Source organism: Monodon monoceros, unplaced genomic scaffold (assembly GCF_005190385.1).
Source record: "Monodon monoceros isolate NGI ecotype Baffin Bay Population unplaced genomic scaffold, NGI_Narwhal_1 Super_Scaffold_21, whole genome shotgun sequence".
Lineage (NCBI taxonomy): Eukaryota > Metazoa > Chordata > Mammalia > Artiodactyla > Monodontidae > Monodon > Monodon monoceros.
This window is the reverse complement of record NW_021703778.1, coordinates 74,691,326-74,711,473: the sequence shown is the minus strand read 5'-3', so window position 1 is coordinate 74,711,473 and position 20,148 is coordinate 74,691,326. Positions and strand designations below refer to the sequence as shown.

The 20,148-nt window shown below is 39.2% G+C and overlaps 1 protein-coding gene across 2 annotated transcripts in view; it reads right to left on the bottom strand.

The window, feature by feature from the left end:
- Positions 1-15,779: 15,779 nt before the first annotated feature.
- ARIH1 (ariadne RBR E3 ubiquitin protein ligase 1) overlaps positions 15,780-20,148 on the bottom strand; it is a 113,787-nt gene continuing 109,418 nt past the window's right edge. For both annotated transcript variants that reach the window (XM_029236557.1, XM_029236558.1), the window contains one exon: positions 15,780-19,165. In XM_029236557.1, the coding sequence (XP_029092390.1) occupies positions 19,081-19,165 (85 nt within the window). In that variant the 3' untranslated portion in view covers positions 15,780-19,080. The remainder of the gene's footprint in view (positions 19,166-20,148) is intronic.

The following is a 20,148-nucleotide window of genomic DNA, read 5'->3' as shown; positions in this document are numbered from 1 at the left end:
TATATCTGAGCCAAATCAACTAGTGCAGTGGTAATTTTTGCTTTCTGTTCTGAAAGGTTTAATCTTTTAATTTACAGGAAGACTGATGGGTATTTATACAAATACACCAAAAAATAGTAATTAGGGAGTTATAAAAATGTTTATAAGTATAAAGCATAGAAACCAGAGTTATTTGCTTGTTTTTTTTTAAGATCTCTAAACTATTTATCATATATTCTTAAATAAAACATAAATATCAGTCCCTAGTTTTCCTAAGGAATAGGTAATAATCCTCAGTAGTTTGGTAGCATATTAGAATTTCTGTGTGTCCCACCTTGAACTAGTTTTACTCCATTTTGCTGGGATGTCTCCTAGTGTCAAGGCCTTTGCTGCAGAATTCTTAGATTTTTACTTATGAATTTGTTCAAAATTCTCTGAGTTTTAAGTCTTTTAGTCTTCTCTCATCCACATCTATGTATATCCATATCTATAGATCTACATGTTTTTCCTTTGTGTCACAAACAGATAACAAAATATACCCTTGTTAAAAACAAGACAACAGGCCCAACATGGAATCATATTTGCTAAGCCTCATGTCACCAAACGGAGACTTAATTACAGTTTCAGCTCTCCCAGAAATGGAATTTTAAACCAGTCAATCAGGAGTCATCTGATCAGCCCTAGTTATATAATATGACTGATAAACCTCTGCTAACCCCTAAAGGAAAGTGATCTTGCAATAATCAAGGCACTTTTTGTCTGTAACTTCCTTGTTCCTGCTCCTTGTTGCCTATAAAAGTATTCTATTTTGTACAGCTCCTCAGAGCTCCTTTCTATCTGCTAGACTGGATGCTGACTGATTTGTGAATCACTGAATAAAGCCAAGTTGAACTTTCTTTTTTTAACACCCCACTCCACAACTAGCTTTTATTTAAATGTAAACCATGGAAATCTCTCCACATCAGCGTATATAGTTCTAACATTCTTTTTAATGGCTGCATACTATTCCTCAGTGTGGGCATATCAGAAGTCATCCATTACCCTACTAATGGGCATTCACTTTGTTTCCAGCTTTTTGCCATTATAAACAGTACTGCAATGAGTACCTTGGACTGGGTGCTTATGTTTTGCTTTTATTTCAACGGGATACAGGTCTAGGAGTGGCACTGCGAAGTCCTTTTAATTCTATTACAAGATGCCATATCACTTCCAAAAAGAATAAAATTCAAATTTCCATGCAGTGGTAACCTGAAAGATGAGTTACTATAACACTGCTAGCATTAAACTTGATAATAATGGAAATGATTTGTTAACTTGCAGCTGAAGTGCTAAAGTCATATCAAAAAAAAAGCCAGACTTCGCTGGTGGCACAGTTATTAAGGACCGGCCTGTTAGGCTTCCCTGGTGGCACAGTGGTTAAGAATCCGCCTGCCAATGCAGGGTATACGGGTTCGAGCCCTGGTCTGGGAAGATCCGACATGCCGCAGAACAACTAAGCCCTTGTGCCACCACTACTGAGCCTGCGCTCTAGAGCTCGCAAGCCACAAGTATTGAGCCTGCGTGCCACAACTACTGAAGCCCGCACGCCTAGAGCCCATGCTCCGCAACGAGAAGCCACTGCAATGACAAGCCCGTGCAACAAAACGAAGAGTAGCCCCCGCTCTCCACAACTAGAGAAAGCCTGCGTGCGGCAACAAAGACCCAACACAGCCAAAAATAAATAAATAAATTTCTTTAAAAAAAAAAAAAAGAATCCACCTGCCAATGCAGGGGACACGAGTTCGATCCCTGGTCCAGGAAGATCCCACATGCCGCGGAGCAACTAAGACCGTGCGCCGCAACTACTGAGCCTGTGCTCTAGAGCCCATGAGCCACAACTACTGAAGCCCACGGGCTCAGAGCACGAGCTCCGCAACAAGAGAAGCCACCGCAATGAGAAGCCCGCGCACCGCAAGGATGAGTAGACCCTGCTCACCGCAACTAGAGAAAGCCTGCATGCAGCAACGAAGACCCAACGCAGCCAGAAATAAATCTTAAAAAAGAACAAAAACGTCATCCTCTTTAATACACTACCAGGGATTCAAAAGTATAGAACAATTCTGCCATCACGTTCCTATTCCGTTCATGAACCCCTACCTATACCTGCAGTGAGGACTAGAGGATAAGCTATATTTGCAACAATGTCATGTTACCCTTATACCTTACATTTAAGACTATGTAGCTGAAGTATTTTCTTTAATAAGTTTTCAATGTCTAAACTCTAGAAACATTAATCATGCTTTTAATTTTTTTTTAATTCGTAGCTTAACAAAAATCTTTGCTTTGGGCCTCCTCCTGGTCTGTATTCAGAGTTTTCTAATTACACTATAACAATTTGATTTCGCTGCAGATGAAGAGAGACTAGAAAAAACAAACAGGCCCCCTGACAAGGTAATACTGGCCTTGCTCCCTAGCAGCCAAAATTAAGTTATAAAACAGTCTGTTAAAGGCTGCTATTTTGTCTCCTAAGTTTTCCAGGGGGGTTTTCAAAGGGCAATAAATCCCGAATAAATAACTAAAGTCATTCTAATAAACGCGCAGAACATGCTCTGAAATTCAATATTAAAACAAGGTAGACAAGGTTTCACACTTGGAAATTTATAGAAATTAGATACAATTATGAATTTACGCCTCAAAAATAACCACTACTGGGTCATCCCGAATTCACCTGAGTTACTCTGTATTAGCAGTTCTGTGGAGTTTAAATCAACGACTAACTCAGGCCAGGTGAATTCCTAAATTTGCGAAAACATGCTCTCGCCCCATCCGCAGAAAGTACTGACGCTGAAAGCTTCCAGGATTTGTCTCATTCAATGCCTAATCCAGTGGATTAACAGAAACTAACTCTGCACGGGTGGTAGTGCTTTCTTTCCAAACCTCATGAGACAGAAAACATGGAGCTAGGAAAAGAGCCATTTCCGATGAAAATCTCCTAGCGCACCCCAAGAGAGACCCCAGTCCTAGCACAGGCCCAGAGCTGCAAAGAACTCAGCAGGGCCCCAGACGGAGCAGTTCCCGGGAGTCGAACCGTGTTGCCCCGGCCACCCCGAGGCGCTCCAGCCCCGGCCACGCATTTCCCCAGAGGCAGCTCCGTGGGACACAGGCCGACCGCCAGCCCCCCTCTCCGCTCCGCCCGGCCCTGCCCAACCCCGCCAGGCAGCCGGGACACCAAGCAGAACCTCAACGCTCACCACCGCGAGCCTCGGCTCAGCCATCTTAGCTCCGCCCGCCGCTGGGAGGCCGGAAGTCGGCGGTTTCCAAAAAAACCAGGCAAACGGAAGTCGTAGGATTGGGGAAGTGGGGAGGGGCCTGAGTAGGGAAAGAAGTAGATCGCCGAGCGGAAAGCTTTGCCTGGGAGGCGGAGGGTCTTCTGGAAGCGGGGAAAGGGTTGGGTGCTTTCCTGCGGTCCACTTGGCTCTAAAGGAGCCGGTGAGGGAATGCGCAGCCAGTCGTCCCCTTTATCCCGGCCAGCCCCTACCGCCCTACACCATTGTGTGGACGCTGCTTCAGAAACCCCCAACAGCGCTGGGTGGAGTGGCCAGCCACAACTGGGACGGCAGCGCGCCCTCCCGCCGCCTGGCCCTGCTCTGCTTTGATGCCACCCAGCATTTATTTCCAGCGTCTTTCCGGGAGTCCCGGCCCCCAAACCCAAACCCTACGGCGGAGAACCTCATTCTCGCCTTACATAAAAATTACTTGTTTCTCGGCTGTCTTTGTCCAACTAAGGTATTACCCGCCTCATCAGCCTCCCACTTGTGTTTACGCTAGAGTTTGCAAATCCGCTGCCGGTGGGCTGCATTTGAAGGCAGTCTTGTTTTGACTGGAAATACTTAAAAACCAGGAGATCTCGCAAGAAAGCCAGAAATCCGGCCTCGGAATAAATAAAGATCCGACAATGGGCCTGCATTCCTGCTTGGCGGTAAAATAGATCTGAAAACAGCTGCTACTGTAGTTAGGCATTTATTGGCCTTTTTACCACAGTCCTCTCTTCCCAGCACACTTCAGCCGTTTTTACATTACCTTGCTAGCCCCTGCTGTGGTGAATTAAATGCTCAGTCTTTCCACTGGGTGATCGTGGAAATACGTGGGCTTTCGAGTCAAACATGAGTTCCGTATGTGACTACTGCATGACGTGAGCCAGTCATTTCTTTGAGCTTCATTCATTCCAGTACCAGGAGCTATGCGACGAGCGAAATACGCGGGATCCCTGACCTTCGAGTGTAGCGAGGAAGTCACACATTAAATAACGTAAGCAAAGTTTATGAAGAAACAGTTCACTAAAGAAGAAATACAAATGCCTCTTGAACATACGAAAATATAACTTTGCAAGGAAGAGAAAACATGCAAATTAAAGTTTCCAAGAGATATTTTCCACCTCTTACATTGTCAGAGAACAAAAATTTTCATTGAGTTGTGAGTAAACATGCATTCTTCATCTGTGGCTAGAGGGAATGTGAACTGGTACAACCTCCATTGACAGCAGTTTGGAAATTACTACCCAAATTTAAAATGCACATAACCTTTAACTTCTTTATTTTAATTCTAGGAATATATTCTATAGGATTTATAAATGTGGAAAATGACTTTAAATACAAAGTTATTCAATGCAGCATTGTTCGTAATAACCAAAGCCTGAAAACAACCTAAATGCCCAATAATTAAGGTTAAAGAAATAATGACAAGCCCATACTGTATGGTACATGAAAAAGAAACCATTTACATAGCGATATAGAAGAATTGCCAAGATATATTAACAGGTAAAAACAAAGTGCAGAAAAATGTACATAGGATCTGTGTTAATAAGAGAAGGCAAAAATAAAGATGAAAATTATGTACATAATTGCTTATATACTCAAAATCTCTGAAAGGATATTCAAAATGCTAAAAGTAGTTACTTGTAAGGAAGAAAACTGGGTAGCAGAGGGACGGGGAAGGGAAGAAACTCTATACCCTGTTACAATTTGAATTTTGTATGAAATGGATGTATTACCTATTCCAATAACAGAGAAAATTAAAAGAACAACATAACTATATAATTAGAATTGTGATAAATGCTGAGGAAAAATACAGAGTAGTAAAAGCAAATAATAACAGGGAGATCCAATCTAGACTTGTTTGGACAGGGAAGTTTCCCTGGGTAATATATGTTTAAAATGAGACCTAAAGGATAAGGCATTAGCTTGGGGAAGGGGGAGGAGGAAGTGGGCAGGCTGGGGAAAAATTCTAAGGCAAAAGAAAAGCTTGTGCAAAGGCCCTGAGGATGGAAGAAGCTTGGCCAGTTTGCAGCACAGAAAGACCAGCATGGCTGGAAAGAGGAAGGGGAAAAGAGTTGGTTGCAATAGGTGGAGAGGTAGGAGAGACTAGTGGTGCAGATCCACAGAGGCCATGCGAGGGATTTTATTCTAAGGACATTGGAAAGGCACTAGAGAGTTTTGGGCAAGGAGTGACATAATCAAAATTAACATTTAATTCATGTTAAATGGATTAATGTGTTCATGTTAGCTAATGAGTGGAGAATGAATTGAGTGGGGGACAAGAATTGATAACCTAGGGGTGACTAAAAGGATACTGCAAATGAAATGATAAAACAGTTCACTTGGACTAGAGTGATGGGAAAAGGAGAAAAAGTGAATGGATTCTCACGAATTTTAGGAGGTAAAACAAATTTCCTAAGGTGTAGAACTGGATATGGGAGAATGAAGGAAAAGGATATAGATGTCACAGAAAGATTACTACGTTTCTAACTTTAAAAGCAACTGAGTGAATAGTATAGTCAGTTACTGAGATGGGGAGCCTTAGGGAAGATGATGTTGGTAGAAAGCTCATGAGCATACTTCCTAATATATAAAATCTCCCTGAAAGGGGTCCTGTGAGAAGTAAATGACATTTTTTGTGCCTATGTTATTAAATAAGTAGAAGCCATTATTATATGCTTAAAAATCTCTCCTTTGACCCCAGATCTTAGAAAAAAGAGCACTTTCTGTGCAAGGGTCTTTTTCATGAGAAAGCACATTGGTTTCTCAGATGTCAACAACCAAACTTAATGTGCTAATTAGGTAGGTAATTAGAAAAAAATCTCAAAAAACATAACATCTTCACAGGAAGATCCCAGAATCACATAGATAATGTTTCTTGTATAACATATAAGTCTTCATTTCCCTTAGAAAACCTCCTTGGATGTAATCTTGTAAGACATTCCAAAGAAAATGGTATTTATCTTTTTTACCCCATGGTGGGGGCTGAGGAGGCAAGCGAGCAATCTGACATCAGTAACTTTTTAACATCCCCAATATATGTATAAAGAAGGAATTACAGTTGAGTTTCTACATCTTAAATATTTTAATATGTCACTCCTACTCTGGTAGGGTCTATAGCCAGCTTTGTTCTGACGCCACCTGCCAGGCAACTCTCCAGCACCTCATGAGTCTTTTGCAGTATCCAGTCTTCCCCAAACCCATACCACCAACTGCTGAGAGCCCAGCCAACACCTTGAGAAACACTGTGAATTAATATGAAGCTCCAGGGGCCTTCATGAAGCATTTTAAATATGCCCATTCCTGATACTACAGATACTCAACCACAAATGTGGGCAAAGGCATATATACTGCAATGTTTGTGAGAAAAAAAAAAAAACTGGTAACAACCCAAATGTCCATCACCAGGGACTGTTCAAATAAACCACAGTACATCCATACGAAGACTTATTATGCAGTCTGTAAAGGACTTCAAGATGGTGAAATAGTTAAATGAGAAAAACAAAGTATAGAAGATATAGTATGGTTCTATTTGTATTACAAAAAATAAGGGGGGAAGATATGCACACTTCTTGTATACAGAATTTTGAGAAACAATCAAGAAACTGGTAATGATGTTTGTCTCTGTAGAGGGAGTAGAGAGGACTTGGGAACCTATAATGGGAAGGTAATTCGCTTTTCATTGTTCACCACTCTATAAAATTTAACATTTTATTATCCATGTATATATAATTTTAAAAATTATTTTTAAATTATGTAAATGAAACTTTTTTTTAAACTCCCATTCCTAGAATTCACTTCTCATTTGGATGTAGAAAACCACAGGAGAATATATCTCCCACCCTAGCAAACAAAGGCTAGATTAGCTAGAAAATCAAAAATATTTTTAACTCATCCGAAAGCTAAGGACATAAAGAAACCCTAAGTGAACTAACCTCCAGAAAATGCTAAGTCCTTCATAGGAGAGAAGAGATACATGGCTGCTCCACCATAGGGGAATAAAGAGAAGCCAGTGGAAATTTAACAAAAATGTCAGTCTCATTGAGGCTGGCATGACATTAGAATCTAGAGGACCCAAATCCACAGAGAAAACCTGCACCCACCCACCAATCTTACCTCTTGGATCTTAAAAAGTACAGGAAGGTAGTAACCAAAAGTGGGAAGAGGGTGTGTATAATAGAAAAGTTGAGACAGATTACTCCTTCCCTTGAGGTAAGTGGAGACTTTCCACTAACTAACATTTTAAGGTTATCTTTGCAAGATAACCTTAAAGGAGGCAAAGCAGGAACGCTGAGAAATCCACCACATACACTCTTGAAGGCTGAGAGTGAGGCAGGAGGGCTGAGAGACCCATCCCCCAGGCATTGTGGGCATTCTTCCTGAAAAGACTAAGGGTAGGGCACACACAAGAGCTGAGAGAAATACCTCTCTACCCCCCTATCCCAGTGCCCAAGAAAACCTGGCAGCTAGGCTGGTTTGTCCACATTTTCCACTAGAAGAGATCTCCCACATTTCCAAAAGCTGACACCTTAGCTACGAAGCAAAGTCAGGGTGAACTGAATCAAACTAAGGCTGCAATAGTGCCCAGATCTAGGTCAAATATACATCAGATTGACTAAGCCATTACTCAAATGGCTGAAAGAAAAATGGGCATGCCCCAATTTGAAGTAATACTTACTTCAGTCTCTCCTGTTTTTTATACAAAACGTCCAGCATACAATCAAATATACAAGACATGTGCAAAAGCAAGAAAATAAGATCCACGGTAACAGAGGAAAGGTTCAAGAGAAGCAGAATGAGAAATGACCCAGATGTTGAATTAACAGTGGGATCTTTAAAATAACTCTGGCTGAAAGTAAAATGCTTAAAAATCTAGTGGAGGCTAAAATATTACAATCAATAGATAGGGTTTTTGAAATAACTATGATGAAAATGCTTTAAAAACTGTAGTGGAAAATGTGACCATACATAAAAAAATGGAAAATTTAAGCAGAAACATGATAACTATACAAACATAATGAAATGCTAGAAATAAAAAATACAGTATCAGAAAGGTTTCATCAGATAGGTTTAAGAGAAAAGCATCAGGGTACTTGACAGCTAAATGGAAAGTATTCAAACTAAAAACAAAAAGAGAAAAGAATGGGGGGAAATCATCTGAGATCCGTAGGATAGTATCAAATCACCTAATATAGGTGTAATTGGAGTCTCAGAAGGAGAGGCAAGGTGGGAGAGTATGGAACAGAAGAAATATTTGAAGACATAAAAGCCAAGAAATACCCAATATTAATGAAAGACAGCAACACAGATACAGGAGGTTCAGTAAACTCCATACAAAGAAAAACATACCTAGACATATCATAGTCGATCTGCTGAAAACCAAAGATAAAGAGCAGATGTAACCATGGGGGAGAATCACATTATGGACAGGGAGACACATAAAAATGATGATTTCTTACCAGAAACAAATGAGACCTGAGGACAAATAAATGACTTTAAAATGCTAAAAGAAGAGATAAAAGGTCAACATAGAATTTAATATTCAACTAAAATACCCCTGAAAAATAAAGATTGACAGAGAAAAGCTGAGAGAATTCATCTTCAGAAAAACTGCAATAGAACAAATGTTAAAAAGAAAGTTCTTTAGATTAAAGGGAATTTATAACACATGGAACCCTAGACTTGCTGGAAAACATGAACAGAAATAATAATGAAGTACTGTGGGAAATGAAGTATTCTGTGGGAAACAGAATAGAGAATCTAGAAATAACTACAGACACATATGGTCAGTTGATTTTCAACCAAGATGCCAAGTCAATCTAATGGGTGAAGGAAAATCTTTTTAAACAAATGTTGCTGGAACAACTGGGTATCTATGTTGAAATAAACCTCGTTCTGTACAAATAATTAATTGGAGATGGATCATATACTTAAATGTAAAACTCCAAACCATAGATTTAAAACCTAAAACCAGTGAGATGGATCATAGATAGCCATAAAACCCCAAACCATAAAACTTCTAGAAGAAAATACATTCTTTATGAGCTTAGGGGTCATAAAATCATAAAAGAAAAACTTGATATGGTGGACTTCATCAAAACAAAAATTTCTGTTCATCAAAAGATCCCAGTAAGTGAACAAACCATAGTCTACAAAAAAAAAATCACAGCACATATACCCATCAAAGGACTTGTATCCAGAATTCACAGAAAAACCACAATAAAAAGACAATTCAATTTTAAAATGGGAAAAGACATGAAAGACATTTCATGAAAGATATAAAAATGTAAAACAAGCATATGAAAAGTGCTCAACATCACTAATCATCAGGGAAATGCAATGTAAATTAAAATCATAGTTATTGCATACCCACTAAAATGGCTAATATAAAAAACACTGATAATATGAAGCAACTGAAACTCCCATACATCACTGATAAAAGATGATAAATCACTTCAGAAAACAGGAAGGCAGTTTCTTAAAAAGTTATCATATGACTCAGCAATTTTCTACTCTTAGGTATTTATCCAAGAGAAAAAACATGTACCCACAAAACAAAAAAATATAACTTAAGAATATATATATAATATCCTTATTCATAATTGCCCCAAATGAAACAACCTAAAAGTCCATCAGTAGGAGAATGGATAAACAAATTGTAGTACATTTATAGAATGAAATACTACTTAGCAATAAAGAATAATTTATCAATACATACAACAATATGGATGAGTCTTTAAAGCATTATAAATGAAAGAAGCCAGATGTAAGAGTACATATTATATGATTCAGTTATATAAAGTCCAAAAGCAGGCAAAATAAATCTTCAGTGAGAAAAATCGGCAAATGATCATTGGAGTAGGGAGGGGGGCAGGGATGATTTGAAAGATGCACAAGGGAACTTTCTGGGTTAATGGTAACTATATCTTCCTTTGGGTGGTTATCTCACAGAGGTATACAATCGCTGAAACATCAATCTGAACACAACATGTGTGCATTTTATAATAACATTGATTTCTATATATCAACTTAAAATAAAGGTGAGTTGAGGATACCTACTCCAGGAGCATCTGTCCCCGACCCTTTACTGACCTATCTGATTTGTTCTCCTCAGTACGATCTTTGGGCTCTAATCTGTTCAGGGCTAGGCCTTGATTATAGAATTTATCTTAAAGGGCACACAATCCAGTGCCCCTAAGAAGTAGCATTTAGAATCTGTGAAGCAATTCTGTGGAACCAACAGTTCATTTCCATTGATTAGTGAGCAACCATTTGACCATTTTAAGGCACTGACTTATACTAATGTGATTTTAACATGAATCGATGGTATTAATACTTAACTTACCCTATTGCAAGGTAGTCAAAACAATGGAGTAAAAATTAATTCTTCAAAGGCATGTAGAACACTATTATTCTTCATAAAAACCATTCTCTGGTATTTGCTGCCATGACATTTACAATGCTCTGAACCAGTCACAGGATTTTGGACACAAATTTATTTCCTATCCAAAGCAGGTGGACACTCAGATCATGCTTCCTCCTTTGTTAGAAAACATTATAGTATTTGCCCAGGTTATGTAGAAATGAACCGCAAGTCAGGGTCATATGGTAGGAATTTATTAACAAACCAACAATTTTGTTCATACCAGGAAGACCAGCAATTAGGTTATAAATGACTTGAGAGCAGGTGCAAGAACTTACAATTCTAGAGCATTCTATTAGAATGTCTACTGCCTAAGTAGACCCATAAGAGATGCTCCATGAGTTCTGGTTAGCATTTTATACGGCACTCCCTTTGAGAAAATGATGTGACCTGCAGAGGTGGGAGTACACGCAGGGAGTCCCCCTGTGAGAGGAAGGTAGGAAATTCAATAAGTAGTGATGTTTTTGGATAGGGTCCCTCAGAAAACTCAGGACAGTGTGTTTCCTCACTCCTTAGGAATCCCAACTTGGACAACTGATTCCAGAGAACCAGATCCTCACTGCAAAAGCCCTGATTCACAATTCTAAGAAATCATCATTTAACATACACTGAAGTGGTTCCTAGGGCACTGCTTTGTTGTTACCCACACAGAAACCAATTTTAACCATCAGAAGGAAATCTAAAATCTAGAGAAGCAAGTTTTCATCCTAGACAGCTTTCTGGAGAATTACCTATCTCCAATAGAGAATTCATTTCTATCATCACCTTCCAAATTCTCACTCTGAAAGAAACCTGAATACTCCGTGGCAAAAAGCAGGCAGCTTGAAAATTAAAAACCAAACTTTTATACAGGTGGAGTAGTGAGGAGGGATATGCAGGTGCTAAATAAAACACCAAATCAGGAAATGTTATTTTGTGCACAGGAAGCCACATCATCAGCTCAATATTGGCAAGATTGCCTTCTGGAAAGGGTTTGGAAATATGAGACTTGCTTTTTTAAACTCTCATTAAAATGCCAGGGTGGTTCTGAAATGTGAGGGAGAAGAAAAAGGCATACTTTGGGTCCTTCTTAGTAGAGTATCTGAGGTTAACAACAAAAAGACATGTTTTGAACAGAGAGGAGCCAAAACTAAGAATTAGTCATTGAGTCTCCCGAGGTTGGAAGTCCCCTAACTAGTCTATGTAATTTTAGCAGATACTTTTGGCAAGGTTGTTTGAGAAGCAGCTATAGTAGTGAAAAGAATTTAGTGTAGTGGTCCAAATGTGCCTGCAGAGCTGCCATTAACTGGCTGGGTGACCCTGGGCAACCCACTGAGTCTCTATGTAGAATCAGCATTAAATGCTTCAGACAAACAGACCCCTTTGTTCACTGCTGTACCTCCAGTGCCTAGAACAGTGCCCAACACCATGGGTGCTGACAGAAGGAACTTAGGCTTGAATCTTCATTTTGCCACTTACAAAAGGATGACCTCAAAGAAATAACCCACCTTCTTTGCGCTTTTATTTTCTTATTTATAAAATGGAGATGGCAACTATCTCATATGATTTGCAATTTTAAAAAGATGGCCATGAAGCATTTAGTAAACATTAAATAAGTTAGCCATAATTATCTATTGTATACAAACTCTTTACATTTATTTAAAAAAGAAAACTTTCGGGGCTTCCCTGGTGGCGCAGTTGAGAGTCCGCCTGCCGATGCAGGGGACACGGGTTCGTGCCCCGATCCGGGAAGATCCCACATGCCGCGAAGCGGCTGGGCCCGTGAGCCATGGCTGCTGAGCCTGCGCGTCCGGAGCCTGTGCTCCGCAGCGGGAGAGGCCACAACAGTGAGAGGCCCGCGTACCGCAAAAAAAGAAAACTTTCAGGGCATTTTGGTATTGTCAAGGACACCTGTGATGTACAGCCAGTGAGCCATGATCTCCAAAATTTGCCTCCCAATCCACAGGGGTAACCTCCCAAAGCCACATTTGTACCAATGATCTTGTTCCATGGCTCTGTCTGGTTGTCTACATGTGTCTGGGACAGTTAACATGTAACACCTAGAGCTATGGGTGTGGCTGATAGGAAAAGCAGAAGCCTTTAGAACGATGTGGATGTACAGACTGCAGACAATGCCAGTTTAGGAGTCCAAAATGGCTTTCTAGTTCCTGGATCTGATCTCATTCTGCCTTTGGGAGTCTATGAGACAGCTCTGTATCCTTATTTTTTGCCTAAGTTAGTACTAGTAAGCTCATTATTTGTAACTAGGATTTGTTTTCCCATTAATTTTCTTTGACCCTCACAATATTCCTATAAAAGACAATATAACATGATAGAATGAACACACGAAATTAGACAAGCACAATGCTGCCATAAACTGTTAAGTTCGAGTTAATAGTCTATACACCTTTCTTCTCATTTATAAAAAAGGATAGCAATGCCTACTTTGTTTTAGGGCTGCTTAGAAGATACAAATAACATAAGTAAGGCATCTGGCAAGAAGCACTCAACAAATTATAGCTCCTATTAGTATCCCCGTTTTACAAAGGGAAAATTATGGCTGAGAAATACTGATATTCTTTCTACTACGCCAACTACACTGGGAATAAAAATAGGAAAATCCACTGTCTTTTAACATACAAGTTCATCAAAAGAATGAAAGTGACAGCAAGAAACTTGTGACTTTCAAGTGCTCTGAATTTAAGTGATTAAATGGAATTGTGCATTGACTTGAAACAGATAGCTTAACCACTCAATAACTTGCTCAGACTCTACACTAATTTACTTCCAGATAGAGCTCTCTCCCTTGATAAGAAAATATATTGCCAGTTAACGTGAATATTCTACTGAGCTTATCGGTTCTACAGTTTTTAGTTTTGTGAATTTTATTTTCTCCAAGGTGGACCACTTACCAAAACACCAACAAAAATACAAATTGGGCGCTTTACACTATACCCGAGGAGGTACCATTCCACAAAACCCATTCAGCTAGGGCCTACAGTGTGGCCCTTCCCTGAGCTTGTAAATTCGCCCCACGTCCTATTGTCCCTTATGACTAGAGTGCTCAACTACATTCCTCTTTGAAACTATGTAGGTATCTAGATCAATGGTCTCAACCTTGCCTACAAGTCTCAGACTGCACTGCACAATCATCAGGGTTGGGGATGGGGATAGGACTTTAAAAATTGATGTTCAGGACACAACCCAAAGCAATTAAATCATAATTCCTATGGGGTGGGACTCAAGCATAGTGTTTTTTGGTTTGTACTTTTGAAGTTTCTCAGTGATTTCAATGTGTAAAATGGACATTAAATTGGAACACAAGTTGGAAAATGACAAGGCCCATGTGCAGTTCTTTGAGCCCATTTCAAAATTGAGAGAATCCACGTAAAGTGTATTTCACAGGCTCCTCTGAGAGTCCACTTGGCCCAGGGTAGTCTATTAAAATATTTACCTAGTTCTTGTAGACATCTGAGTTTGAGACTCCTGGTATTACTTGAAACCCCTGGATTACTATTGTAGTAAAGTTGTGCTTTTGGCATTGTTAGAGCTGCTAGCTATCAATGTGTGACTGACTTATATACTAATTGGCTCCTACTCTGAAAATGGCCCTAAACAAGCATATCTATAGTTTAATCGTAGTCTGAAAACTGCTTTTCAAAAGAATCTCGTATTATTTTCCCCAGCCTAAATGCTATTGCTTGGAGAAACATCAACCACAGTTGCCTCCACTCCTGCAGTAGGCACTATTTGATAACTTCCAGTTGAGCATCTGAGTCAGCCAATTCATCTTGGGTAATTAAGTGGAGAAACAAATTCCTTAAAATAAACCAGAAATACACCAACTTTATCCCCAAAGAAATCTGAAAAAAATATGAGGGGTTCACACTTTTTCCTGTTTCTGAAGGAGCCAAGATTTCCCCCTAACGCTCACTACTTTATCTTCTGAAAGTCCCATAGGTCATCCAGTTCCAAGAAGACAATGGAAATGAGCTATTCTGGGCATTTTCAGTTACAAAACAACTTCTGTAACAAGTTCCAATAGACTATCCAAACTTCTTCACATTGGAAATTCATTTGAAATAACTAGACCTACAACTGCAAATTTCTTGGCCCCTGTTTATCAAATCAAATGACGCTGAACTGTTTACTGTCAACTATCACACAGTCTTCTCACGATGCCTGTCCTAATCACCAAGATGGGAAGAGCTATTCTTCTATCCATGGCTGATTTGATGAGGCAAAACAAAGAGCCACATTAGTTGCAAAGTCTGCAATAGCAAATTAAGATCAGAGATAGTACATAGCATTCCTCTAACAGTAGCAGTGACAGGCATTTATAGTCTTTGATGTGGTTTAAAAGTACAACACCGTAGATAAGAACTACCTTTCTTGGTATTGAATGCTAGGTCATTCTGAGACCAGATTAAGAAAATATGATACAAAGAGGTAGTATGATGTTCATCAGATAGAAGAAAGCTTGAGTCCCAGACAGAAGAAACTGTGAAATCTTGGGCAAGTTACTTAACCTTGTTGAGCCTTACCTTCTTTTATAAAACAGAGTAATTTCTACCCCACTTGCTTTAGACAATGATACAAGTTAAAGTGCTTTGAAGATACAAGTGATAAATGAACTCTCATAATTACAGACCCAAATAAGACCAAATTAAATTGTCCTAAAATCTGGACTTGGCTAGAATATCAATAACAAAGATCTCAACTTTGGGACCTCTTTAAGACAACTCTCCCTCCATTCCTATGGGAGATATCAGCTTCTAAAAGTGAGCTAAGTGGAAGTAATGTGAAGCAGTTTTAAGCATGAGAATGACTTTTTAAATATTTTATCTTTATAAATTGACAAACATCTACTGAGCATTTAATATCACTGTTACAATATGAATAGCAATCTATGTTCAAGACACAGAAATTGGAAGTCTTCCAGAAAATGCTCTGAAGGCTTCATTAACCAAGATAATTGTTGGGGATAGTCTCATTCACAGTTCCCTGAAAAGAAACTGAACCAAACCTTGACATTTCATGTTAAGTAGGAACAGTGAATAAGGCACATAATACAGGTGACTGTTAGGCCACCGTCTTTTTTTTTTAACTATAAAAATAAACATAAGTAACTAATGGAATAACAAAATAAAAGTTTATTTTATTAGAATTAGGAATGTTCTTTCCCTCTGGGCAACCTGAACAGTCCAGTTACAATGAAAATCTAAGAACAGTTATTTCCACAGCACAGGGTGCTCTATGCACAAAATTACAGGGTTAGGAGCATTTAATCAATTTACCGATCTGATTGTCTCACCAACCCGCCCCCTCCCATCCCCCAAGTGCTCTATACTGGGATTTGTAGCTAAAAGATTTTGTTACATCAAGTCCTTTTCTCTCTTATACTAAATTTCAGTTCCTAATCATGGTTGATCCACATTGTACACTGCAGATTCAACCATTTCAAATCAAGTCAGTCAGTCTTGGGTCTGTTATATTTGTGTGTATGTATACACCTGTGTATTTAATGTATTTATTTAAACACACATAAAACACATACAATCTGGGTCGCAGCAGACTACACAGAATTTAGAGTCTGATGATACTATATACTACTCAATTTTACCACTGTGGTTTGTATCCTGCGCTTTGGATCAACATTTTATTGTAAATCATTTAAAGTCCATCTACTGCTCGATGAATTGTTCAGATGAAGCATGCACTTTTCAGAAGACCTCAAGAAGACAGGGAGACCCTGGTGCTGACCATGAATAGAGCCCTCTGACAGAAAGACTTAGGTAGGTGAAACAGGGAAGCTGTCATACAATATGGCTTGCCTATCCCAGCTGGGGTCACTGAAGTTACTAACAATGAAAGCAATTAACTCAGGGAATTCTGTCAAATATGGAGACAGCTGTTAAAAGCCTGGAAATGGAAAATGCCAATTCATCCTGATCCATACAAATTAGGGAATGCACCCACAATTGCTATACCCTCAGGTAATATGCCAACACTGAAACTAGAAAGCAGCTCTAAAAAGTGCTGTTCCTCCATGGGTGGGGGCTGATATTATGAAGTGCACACATTGTTTTTGGATATTTGTTGTAAGGGGAGCATGTAAAAAGGATTTATGACACTCAAACTTACATACTGCAGTTAACTGGTAAGGTTGTTTAAAAACACCACACATACACAAAACATTTTAATGGAACCACATATATCTAGATAGCAACTCTGGCTGCTTTTCAAAGTTACCAGGGAAAGGAACTTATTCAAGCTTTCTTTAAAAAAAAAAAATCCTTAGTTTTGATAAATGTCTTTTAAGATTGATGCAGTCATTGAAAATAAAGTCAAATGGTTGACAGGGAAAGGGGAGGAGAAGAGAATACGGAAGAAGCAGACACTGAGTTCAGATTTGCACCTAAAGTGGCAAGAGAAGGGAGGATAAAAGGTACAGGTAAAGTTGATCCTAAAGCAACAAGTGGTTTAAGGAAGCAGCATAATATATTCAGCAAACATTCACTGATTTTTGTTGGGAAAAGAATAGTTGCAAGTACATCTCATGTAACAACCTTTTCTAAAAGGAAAAGTAGGGTTGATTTAGCAAAGCCTAACTTAGGCAAAAGGCCAGAGGAAAGTGAACCTACTTCCCAATGATGTAATAAGATGTACAATGCAAGAGCAGACAAAGCTGCCTCACAAACGGTAAACACTCCCTAGGCGCAAGACATTTAGAGGAAGACAAAGAGGTCCTTCAGCCACAAGTGGTATTTAGTATTAAGACCTCAATCTAGTTGCCTAGTTCACTCTGTACTCCTGTATAAAATTGACAGATTTAGGGATGCTAATCTGTTGAAAAATACCACAGCAAGAATGGCCTAAACAGATACATAGTTAATAAAACCACCACCACCCTTTACTTTTAACATAGCTCTTGGTAGAAATTTCATAAAAATGGACATCACAGCTAAAACACGTTATTAATTCTCCTATTTGCTGACAATAGAAAAGAAGCAAACAGTGGTTTCTATTTAAATGCACTAGATGGGAATATCAAGTTCTAGGGTGTTTGCCTTCAAACTGAACCCACAGCAACACACATAAGCAATTTCAGTATCTGCCATTTTTAATTCACAATCTGAAACTAAGTGAATGGCTATTTATTTATATTTAAAGGAAAAACATTCTATCTGACACCCTAACGTAAAGAAGGGGTGAGAGAAGAGCCATAACTAAAATCTTAAAAGGCTCAAAGCAGCAATTAAGGGGAAAATTTTTTGAAATGTTTCCTCTGGATGTGACAGGAAGCCTTCAGCTATATGACACGGGCACACAAAGGCTTACGTAGATGCATGAGGCCGTGGAGAGGGATGAGGTTAGGGACTGGGTGATTCTTGAATTGCAGCAGCAAAGCTCCCTGTTGCAGCCCTTATCAGGCCATGGCATTTAGTCAGAACTTGACTTCTCTATACCCAACCAGGAGCTGGGAATTCAGGGCATGAGGCCCATGGCTAGCAACAAACATATCAAACCAGAGAGGGCAAAGTAATCTCAGGAAAGGGAAATCAAAGAGCTCTAGATAGGTCTTCCAGAGGTGCTAAACCAACACACCTTTTAGTCCAACCCTCAACCCTGGAAAGATAAAGCAAACTGAAAGAAAATGCACAGCAAAAGACATAATCTTGAAGATTTTTAAAGAATAAATATTTTTTGTAATTAAACATTATGCAAACACGTGCCACGCTTGCTTTGTCCATGCATATGCGCTATATACAATTTTGAAAAATACTGTGTTGTCCTCTTGTTTTAAAAGTCATATACAAAGTTTTTTTGTCTTTTTTTGTTTGTTTGTTTAACCCCTCTTTCTGCCTACCCTCTTCCCCGCCCCAAGAATTTTCTTTACAAGGAACTAATCATCATTCACTCATGACCTTGGGGTATGAGAAAGAGACAGTCTGAGTGTTTGGGTGTATCTGTATGTGCAGGGGAGGAAGGGGAAGAGGTCCTTTACCAAAGTACAACAAAATGGCTGGTTTGGACATGAAAAGCAGTGTCAAAGAGCTATTTTAAATTTTAACTGTACTACACTCAGGAAAAAGAAAATGAAAAAAAGGAGTCAGCTTTGAGAACGAAGCTACGTTACAAGTTAAAGTTGGAGGGCTTTTAGTGTGTCTGTCACACTTTTGTTGGCGGCCTAGAATACTGTTGTACAATGGTTTATCTACTTTTTATTACAATATAATTTACTTAAACTTTCCATTAACAAAACAGAATTCTGGTACTATAGACCAGCGGTGTCAGAATAGGCTTAGTGCCTCCTTGTTTGTATTTGTTTTGTTTTGTTTGTTTTAATTGCATGAGCACTCTAGACGATAAAGTTTTCAGAGTTCATTTTATGCAGGGCCATTCTCAGTCCTCAATGTACTCCCACAGATCTTTTTCATAGCCTTCATGCACATGCTGTAACAAAACCCTTCGTCGACTCTCACAGTATCTGTAATCAAAGAGAAAAAAAAAAAAAAAAACCCATTGTCAGCCTCCAATAATAAAAAAAAAGAGGCATTTACTTATTTTTTAAGGTCCCTACAGTTTATTCAGACTTAGAACCAAGCACCTGCTTTTTGTTGTTGTTGTGCTGTTTTTTTTGGCTGTTCCGCATGTCTTGTGGGATTTCGTTCCTTGACCAGGGATTGAACCTGGGTCCTCAGCAGTGAGAGCTGGGAGTCCTAACTACTGGACCGCCAGGGAATTCCCCCAAGCACCTGTTTTTGTTTTTAAGAGGCACATTTTCAGGTCTAGATGTAAAGACATGACTATTTCTCATTTTAAAAAGGTATTTTTTGAAGTTCCCAGTTTTGGGAAATTAATTCTAGAGCAATAAAATAAAGGCCTTAGAAATCATCTGACTCAATCTTGTCATTCTACAGGTAAGTAAACAGTTTCAGGAAGAAGTAGTTTCAGGGGTTATTTATTCACATCTGTAAAACCTTAAAGTACTAGTGGCAGCTATTGCTGGCTAAGGGAAGTGAAAATGTTACTTAGGACTAAATCTCCAAGTCTTCCAAATTCCCAGAGATTTCTACTACTATTAAAAAGATATTAGTATTTGCCAGAAAACAACTGTGGGAGAAAGAGCTCCATGTTGAGAAAGCAAACACTCTGCATCTTTTACTTAAGTGGTAACATATCTTAAAGTATCACCTATCTCTAGGACAAAGTAAATTTCTCCTTAGAAAAACTCTTTAAAAAGTCTGGGTAGCTCACTTGTCAACAGCCATGATCCACAGGACCCCTAGGCTAGGGCCAGCATCCTAATCTCACCCCTCATCCTAATAGCCACTTGCCCTTTTGGGGCTCCTTCTTCCTGTCAGGGCAGCAACTACATAGACAAAACTGCATGGAAGAAGCAGAATCAGCCAGTGGGATAAACGGCTGATTTCCTCCCTACGCCTGACTAGCACTATCTGGAATCTGTTG